The sequence below is a fragment of the Lactuca virosa genome, chromosome 9 (genome assembly GCF_052849685.1).
Source record: "Lactuca virosa cultivar CGN04683 chromosome 9, Lactuca_virosa_CGN04683_v6, whole genome shotgun sequence".
NCBI lineage: Eukaryota > Viridiplantae > Streptophyta > Magnoliopsida > Asterales > Asteraceae > Lactuca > Lactuca virosa.
Window position 1 is genome coordinate 119398615 of NC_136434.1, and position 9476 is coordinate 119408090.

At 44.0% G+C, this 9476-nt stretch overlaps 1 protein-coding gene across 1 annotated transcript; it reads right to left on the bottom strand.

Moving 5' to 3' along the window:
* Positions 1–321: 321 nt before the first annotated feature.
* EMB1796 (Pentatricopeptide repeat (PPR) superfamily protein) lies at positions 322–2556 on the bottom strand. Its single transcript, XM_079071519.1, has one exon. It carries the CDS (start codon positions 2429–2431, stop codon positions 545–547), a length of 1887 nt encoding a protein of 628 aa, XP_078927645.1. The 5' UTR covers positions 2432–2556; the 3' UTR covers positions 322–544.
* Positions 2557–9476: the final 6920 nt, after the last annotated feature.

Below are 9476 nucleotides of genomic sequence, written 5' to 3' on the forward strand. Positions count from 1 at the left end.
CTGGTGGGAAAACCAATCATCTACCATTATAACCTTAATTCCAAAACTATTTTGTACCTTGAAAATTTCAAAACTTGGAAAATCCAGATATATTTGTGTTAATAAATATTATGATACATTTCTAATGAATATACAAAAAAGAATATGGTGTCATTTTTACAAAGGCTTAATGGGACTAAAACAAAGATATAAGACTCAACAATTTTAGTTATCATGAAAACTAATGCTAAATGAACAATTTTATCTAAGCAATGTTTAAACAACTTCTAGCATCAAAATTATATACAAACAAATTTTTAATATAATAATTCAAGGCAGAAATTGCAAAATACCATTTTGCTATTTGCTCTACAAACTTAATCCAATGTCATTTTGCAATCTTATAAACATCAAATGCCATTTTCAGAGCTCAATAACAAGCAGATAATCATATTATTTCAATGATTTCTTTTAATCTTATAAACTAAAATGTCACTAAAGAAGAAAGTCACTACTTCATAAATCCTTATAATAACTCAATCTAAGAACAAAAAGAAAAACACCTTTATGCACTTGCCTTCTCACCAGACACGTCATCCTCCTCCTCCTCCTCCACCTTCACCTTCACCTTCACCTCACCATCCACCACCCTCTCACCACCATCATTACCGCCATTACCATTCTCACCATCACCTTTCAACTTAAGTGGCAAGAAATTAGAATACACAGATGTGACACTAGCTTTCGCCTTCTCAGCTTCCTCAGCCTCTTTAGCTGCCACCTCAGCTTTCTCTCTCTCAATATCCGCCATTAACTTCACCAAATCATCCTCCCTATCTTCTTTCTTTAACTCTTCCCTTACAAAAACCTGCAACTCATCAGAAAACTCCAATGGCTCCTCCCTCAACATTCTACCAATCATTTCAAGAACTTCATCATGTTTCTTGATATCAAACAAAGCTTTCATTATAAACTTATAGCTCTCATCATCCATTTTTAGCTTAGGCACCATCATATCAAAGAAAGATTTTGCTTCATCAACTTTCCCAACTTTTATTAACCCATCCATTAACCGATTATAAACTGTTAGATTTGGCCTCAGTTTGGATTCAATCATTGTTTTGAAATATGCAGCTGCATCATCTGGGCGATTTTCTTGGAAACAAGTGTCCATTAATACAACAAAAGTGTATTCATCTGGGGTTACCTGTTTTTCGTTCATAGTGTTGTAGAGTTCTTCTGCTTTAGCCAACATTCCATTGTTGCACAATTGCTCGATTAGATTGTTGAATGAAAGAGTGTCTGGATGACAACGTGTCTTCCCCATTTGATTGAAGGTGTTTATTGCTTCATCGAATCTTTTTTCTGCACAGTAGCCATCCACCATCAGATTATAGCTACCGAGATTGACTCTGAGAAGTATAGGTGGGTTATGCTCTTGTAGCATTCTATCGAACAGCTTCAGTGCGATATCAAACTTTCCATTTTTTGACAGGGCATCCAGTAAGGAATTATACGCCATTGCACTCATCCTGATCTTTGATTCCTCACGCAGAGCTTCTTCGTAGCATTCCATAGCCTCCTTCTCCATTCCTTTCAAGAAATACGCTTTCGTGACACTACCATAAACAACACCATCATGAACAAATCCACCTAATTTCTCTTTCAATTCCTCGTACAGATTGAAGATTCCATCAGGGTTCTCGTTCTTTGCTTGCCCAGTCATCAAATGATAATAAACAGTTGGATCAGCTTCAAACCCTTTCGATAACATGTCGTCTTTGATTTCCAAAGCCTTCTCCAGCTTATCGTTGTCAACTAGCCCTTTCACTATAATCCGGAATGTCGTCGTGTTGGGTTCAAAAGGAGCATTATCGATTAACTGCTTGTAGTGTTCCAAAGCGGTGTCAATTTTCCGGCAATCCATATAGGTGTTGATGATGAGGTTATAAGAGACGATGTTCGCCGCGATAGCTGCTTGCGTGATGAAACGGTGGAGGTTAAGGAGATCTGCGTATTTAGACTGCCGGAGACAGGCGTTCATGACGGCGTTACATGTGAAGATGGTGGGTTTGCAGTTGGAGTAGACTGAGTGACGCGTCAAGAGAACGGCTTCTTGTAAATCATTTTCGCGGATGAGTTTGAGAATACGGTTATGGAGCTCGAGGCGTTTTCCGGTGAGAACAGAGACGTGTTCGGGGATTTTTGGGGCGTTAGGGTTTTGATTTGGGGTCGGAGTAGGTCGAGGCTGCGATTGGGTGTTGGAGCGGAGAGCGTTAAGAGGGGGTTCGATACGGAGGCGACGTTTTCGGCGGCGACGTTCTGCGGCGGCGTCTTCTGGTGTGGCAAATGATAAATGGCGGAGAGATATGACGGCAGGGCGGATCGGGTGGTGGTGGGTTCTCACCAGCAGTTTGAGGTGATTTAAGAAAGCTGGTTTCGAAAGAGCCATTTGCTTTAATCTTGAGAGAAACTGATTTAGGGTTCTTGAAGAGGGTTTAAGCAGGTGATGCAATGGAGGAGAAGATAGGGGCAGAGTGTATTGGACGGGATTATTGTGGATTTGGGTATGGGCTTTGTTATACTGAAATTGGTGTACTTGTACATTCTGCATTTTTACTTATACATAAATGATATTCGACAATGAATATACAAATTTATGGTAATTTAAGAGGGGTTTCAATTGTTTGGTTTGGTAATTTTTAAATTAATTTTTTTTTTAAACCGCAAATAAATCCACGGAAGCTATTTGCAATATTTCAAACCACTACTTTGGGTTCGAGCTTTTTTTATAGGATAAACTTAGCCCAAAAAAGATTTCCAAGCAAAATTTTAAGAATTTTTAACACAAATTTTATTAAATACATTCTCTTATCGATATATTTAAATGTAAAAAGATAAATAAATATTTACAACTTAATAAATATTTACAACTTAATAAATATGTTACATACTTATTGTTTAAAGAAAATTAAAAACAAAAATACAAACTCCAGTACTTGTTTAGTTTTGATAACATATTAGTTATTATATACTTACATTTAAAAATAAAAAATAAATCTAATTCTTAAACAAATTGTTAGATCGAAATGAGATTGGAATTTCCATCATAACTTTGGATCTTTAATTAAACGGGTTAAAATAGTTGGTGTGTTTCATTGATCACGTTGAAAAATCTTAACTCGGCATGCTAATTATTGAGGTTGAGTCCAGATTTAATTGACAATTGTATCGTTTTTTGCCACCATTAAACCATATTTAGTTGTACTATATAGGCAATCTTCTAACGTCTGGTTTCTGGTACGCTTTTATTTATAAATTATTCATTTTAATAGAGCCACTCGACGAGTTGGAAGCCCCAGACTCGTCGAGTAGAAACGAGTCTTGGACGCGGGTTTTCAGCTATCTACTCGACGGGTCGAGAGCCCTCGACTCGGCGAGTAGGTCTGTCAGAATGAAACCCTAATTTCGGGGTTTTGCAGCCTATTTAAACATCTTAATCTCCACCTTTTGGCCTCATTTCCAGCCTCCACGTCTCAAACCCTAATCCTCGAAACCCTAGAGCATTTTGTGAGTGTGTGAGCCATTCTTGAGTGATTTTGTGTGTTCTTGAAGCTAGAAGAAGAAGAATGAGCTAGAAGGTTCAAGGAGAAGATAGTAGATCCAGAGATTTCCTTCCATCCTCATCACTTTCTGGTAATCAAGTCTCTAGCTTGACTATTAGTTCATTAGATCTCTTTAGTTCCATTTTATGTGGGTTTTGGTTCAAGAATCTAGATCTTTGGGACATGGACGTCCCAAGTGGCTTACCTTCCAAATCTAGAATCATTAAGGGTTGTTAAGGCGTAAAGGTGCAAACTTTATGCCATTGGAGCCCCATGCAAGCCTTAAGGACGTTATTATGGCCTTTTAAGCCCCAAAAGGCCATGCATGGAAGTAATGTCCGAGACTTTACGTGTTCATTGGGTGTATAGGGCCTAGATCTCGATTTTCATGCTTTGGGTTGGAGTAATAAGGCTTGTGGACAAAGATCTATGTCTTAATGAACTAAGTTTTTAGCTAAACCCATTAAGGAGGATTATTAGCGGGTAAAGTTGGAAACCTTACCCTTAAAGGGGCATTTACAGTGTGTAGAGGAAGTATGGACCTTGGATTTGGAGAGTAGAGGCTTAATATGTTAAGATGGCCAAACAGACAGAGGATCTCGTCGAGTCCATAGAGGAACTCGACGAGTCGGATTGTGTTGTCCCGTTTTAGCTTAAGGTAGAACTCGACGAGTCGGTGAAAGGACTCGACGAGTTGATTCGATAAATCGCGACTATGAGTACCCTGGGGACTCGACGACTCGGGGGGGAGACTCGACGAGTTAGATTGCGATTTCAGGATTCTAGGACTCGACAAGTTGATGGAGCAACTCGAGGAGTTGGGTCAACCAGAAGGTTGACTTTGACCAAAGCGATGACTTTGACCAGGGGTAAAATGGTCATTTTACCCTAAGGAGAATTATCAGTTTTTGACTAAGTGATTATTGTGATAATGATAGTCGGGGAGTCATTGGAGCAGTCATTAGAGATTCCTCACACGAGATTTCAGCAGCCAGTTTGAGAGGTGAGCTTTCCTCCAGTAGGAACGGGTCTATGGCACCAAGGCCGGCCCGTTTAGATAGTAGTAGTTCCGGACTACGGTCCGATGACGGGCGGGGCCCGATGTAAGTTTATATGTTTTTCCGGATTTCGATCCGATGTCGGGGCGGTCCCGAGGAATGCTTGTATGCTTGATTTCTTTGTGATTCTTGCATGTGTTTGTACTTGTATGTTTCCGGATTCCGATCTGATGTCGGAGCAGTTCCCGAGGAATGTTAGTATGCTTCCGGATTAGGGTCCGATGTCGGGCGGGGCCCGATGAATGTTTACATGTTAATGTTATATGTTTAGATTTATGTGTATTATTTGATTATGCTCACATGTATTCCGAGATGTGCTCGATGTCAGGCGGGGCTCAATGTCGGGCGGGGCCCGATGCCGAATAGGGATCGATGTCGGGCGGGGCCCGTGCCGGGAAAGCCGATGCCAGGCAATGACTCGATGTAGCAGGGGCAGGGCCCAAAATATGTTATGTGATATGTGTATAGTATGTGGTAGTTGGGGAGACTCACTAAGCTTTGTGCTTACAGTTTTCAGTTTTGGTTTCAAGTACTTCCGCTAGTAAGGGGAAGAGCTCGGGATGACTGCGTGGCACACACCACAATTTTAGCCTGGGAGGATTTACTCTAATGATTGACATATGGTTTTGATACACTGACATATATTATGTTATTTTTGAGAAACATGGTTTATGATTTTTATATGATGAATGATGTTTATGGTTTTTACTAATGAAATTAAACGAAATTTTTGGACTATATTTTTGGGATGTTTCAAGTTGGTATCAGAGCCTTGGTTTGAGGGATTCGGGCACACTCTTGGGTGTGTCTGAACTCAAACTAAGGACTTGGTATGAAAATTTTCAAAAAGAAAATCATTTTTATAAAAAGGATTTTTAAAAGCATTTTTAAAAGAGAAAAGAACTTTGAAAAGAGAAAGGGGTGTGGTGCATGCAATCAGCCGAGCTCAAGTAAGTACTCCCAAATTACCCATACAAGTTTATGTTATGATATGTCTATGAGAACTGCATGCTAGAGTAGTACTAAGGATCTAGGAAGGATGCCTTATGTGCCTGTTATATGTGTATCAGCTTTATGAACTGCATGCTAGTACAGATTAGTCAGTGATATGATGGCATGATTAGGATATGATTGATTATGTTTACTTGATGCTCGAATGTTGCTTGCTTTATGCTTTTAGGAGTCTTAGTTATCTTTTACTAACTAGTAAACGAATATGTTAAGTTACATATTGCAAGGATTAAATAATTTCAGAAGCTTAAGTCTAGCTCTATTCCGCAGCTCTTGTTTGAGTCCAACCGTTGTAGGGTAGGATCTCTCATTCGAAGAATTATCTAGTCTTAGTGATATGTAATGGTATTCGCGAGCTAGTTAGGGGAAGATAGCAGCGACTTCTTATGCACCTGATGGTGGAGAGTAGGTTGGTGATTACCCTAGGGCAAGCCTAGGATGAGATTAGCGTGACAACAACAATAGCAGTAGAAGGGACTTGGTAGAATCAAGGCAGTTCTTGAGGAAAGTACGGATAGACGTGGAAGGTAGTATGGGCATGTACTACTGAAAGGAGAGGATTCGTACCCGAATCAAGGAAGGCTGAGATGAACCCATGGAACTTGTAGTATGTGAGATCCCTCGAGTTATGATGAGTATACTGATGTTTGTTATGGTCTATTTTCAGTATGGTGACGCTACGCACTAGGCCAGCAGGCACTTCAGGCACTGGTGAGGGATCAGGCTCGGGCTCTGGAGCTGGGCAACTTGACGAGTAGACGAGAGAGTTCATATCGTCTGAGATCACACACATCATTCTAGACCAGGCTCCTGTGATCTTTGGATCGGTCAAGGAGGGCATCTTGGAGATACTTGATGAGAGGTTGGGTGCATTCCACACCGAGATGGCGGCCTTGCTAGGGGCGTGCACACTGACATTCAGGGAGTTCAGGGCTTGTGGAGCTCCCGACTATCATGGGGCTCGGGACCCCATTACGAGTATCAGATGGTTGGCGGATGTCGCCAACACATTCCGCACCAGCAGATGTCCCGAGGGGGACAAGGTTCGAATTGCGTCCTGTCTTCTGAAGGACATGGCACGTGATTGGTGGGAGGAGGTCGGACTAGCCATTGGAGATGATGCAGTCCTAGACGCGATGACTTGGAGTGATTTCTCGGCCAGGTTCAGGGCCGAGTTTTCACCTGTGATAGAGGTGCAACAGCTTGCTAGGGAGTTCCAGGATCTCGAGCAGACGACTGAGACAGTGGTGGAGATCACCGCCAAGTTTAGAGAGAGGACCCTTCTCGTTCCACAGTATGTGGCGGACGAAGAGATGAAAAAGGCCCGATATCATGAGATGATGCGGAGTGATATCCGCCGGTGTGTGAGCCGATCCAGCTGCAAGACGCTAGAGGATATAATTGTTAGGGCTCGGGAGAGGGAGTTGTATTTGGAGATGGAGAGAAAGAGGAAGCCAGATGGGATTCAGTCAGGTAGTTCAGGCAAGAAGCCCAAGGTATCAGATCACAGATCGAGGAGCCAGCAGGGCCGCAGCCGGTGCGGCAAGTGCGGCAAGATGCACAAGGGAACGTGCAGGGCGGGGAGTTCGGGCTACTTCAAGTGCGGCCGAATTGGTCACATGAGCAGGGATTGTACAGCTACCACCACCACCACAGCAGCTTCAGATCTAATTTGCTTTCAGTGCAATCAGAGTGGCGATAAAAAAGGCCCAGTGTCTAGGTTTAGCAGCAGGACAGGTGGCGGCACCCGCTCCTGCCACGTTGAGGATTATAGATGGCCGTCAGGGCCGGGCAGAGGCGCCTACGGCGAGGAGCAGCACATTTCAGCTTACTGCAGAGGAGGAACGTGCGGCTCCTAATGTTGTGACGGGTATGTATTCTCTCCTTATCTCTCTATTTGTGTTGATTATTGCTTATGTTTATGTGTTTGCTATAGGATCGTTCTTAGTGAACGGTATATCAGCCTTGGTACTGTTTGATTTGGGTGCCACCCGATCTTTTGTGTCACTCGCGCTCAGCAAGCGATTCATAGGGGCTCCTGGAGAGCTATACATCTCGCTTTATGTGGAGATAGCAGACGATAGGACCGTCAGGGTTGCGAGTGTTCACCGAGGATGTACACTACAGTTATTTGATGAGTGGTTTTCTGTGGATCTAGTCTTTATTCCCCTGCGAGGGAATAAGGTTATAGTGGATATGGATTGGTTGAGCCCCAATGGGGCAGTGATTGACTGCGAGCAGTAGCTAGTGAGGATCCGAACTCCTAGTGGGGGAGGGTTAGTGATTTAGGGCGAGAGGCCGCAGGGTGGATTGACTCTATGCTCAGCAGCGAGAGCGAAGCGCTACCTTCAGTAGGTTTGTGCGGGTTATGTAGCCTATGTCATGGATACGCGGGATAAGGGTAAGGCGACAGTCGATGACGTGCCGGTAGTGCGAGAGTACCCGGACGTATTCCCGGAGGATGTACCTGGGATACCTATGGAGAGACAGGTTGAGTTCAGGATTGACCTAGTCCCTGGTGCAGCTTCGATAGCCAAGGCACCATATCGGTTGGCTCCTCCCGAGATGCAGGAGTTGTCTACGTAGCTGCAAGAGCTGCTAGACAAGGGATTTATCAGGCCGAGTAGTTCGTCATGGGGAGCCCTGATCCTGTTTGTGAAGAAGAAGGACGGGTCGCATCGGATATGCATAGACTACCGGGAGCTGAATAAGGTAACGGTGAAGAACCATTATCCCCTCCCGAGGATCGATGATTTGTTTAACCAGCTACAGGGTGCATCTTGGTTCTCCAAGATTGATTTGCGATCGGGTTATCATCAGATGCGAGTCAGGGATGAGGATGTGTAGAAGACGGCTTTTAGGACTCGCTATGGTCACTATGAGTTCGTGGTGATGCCGTTTGGGCTCATTAATGCTCCAGCCGCGTTCATGGACCTCATGAACCGCGTGTGCAGACCGATGCTGGATCGGTCTGTAATAGTCTTCGTTGATGATATCTTGGTCTATTCCAAGACTCAGGAGCAGCATGAGGAGCACCTGAGGGAGGTGCTGGAGACACTGAGGAGGGAGAGACTTTTTGCAAAGTTCTCCAAGTGTGATTTATGGTTGCACGAGGTGCAGTTTCTTGGGCACCTTGTCAATCAGAAGGGTATTCTGGTCGATCCGGCCAAGATAGAGGCCATGATGCAGTGGGAGATTCCGAGGTCTCCAACTGATATTCAGAGTTTCCTTGGTCTAGCAGGTTATTACTGGAGATTTATTCAGGACTTCTCCAAGATCGTTGTTCCTTTGACCCGACTGACCAAGAAGTCGGTGACCTTCCGCTGGGGGCCTGAGCAGCAGGCAGCCTTCGAGACTCTCAGACAACGGTTGTGCGAGGCTCCGATCCTGATTTTGCCGGAGGGCGTCGATGACTTCGTGGTTTATTGTGACGCTTCGATTACGGGCATGGGTGCGATATTGATGCAGCAGGGTCACATGATAGCTTATGCTTCGAGGCAGTTGAAGTCTCATGAGGCTAACTATCCGACGCATGACTTAGAGCTGGGGGCTGTGGTGTTCGCCCTCAAGATTTGGCGGTATTACCTCTATGGGGTCTGTTGTACCATTTATATGGGCCACAAGAGTTTGAGGTACCTCATGGATCAGCCGAATCTGAACATGAGGCAGCGTCGGTGGTTAGATGTGGTGAAGGACTACGACTGTGAGATCCCTTACCACCCGGACAAGGCCAATGTGGTGGCCGAAGCCCTGAGCCACAAGGCGGTAGCGGCCCCGATTCGAGACATCTGTCTGAGGATGACAGTGATTACTCCATTGTTGG

Excerpts from the sequence above, each read along its gene's own strand:
- EMB1796 (XM_079071519.1), bottom strand. The coding sequence starts at position 2,431 with ATGGCTCTTTCGAAACCAGCTTTCTTAAATCACCTCAAACTGCTGGTG.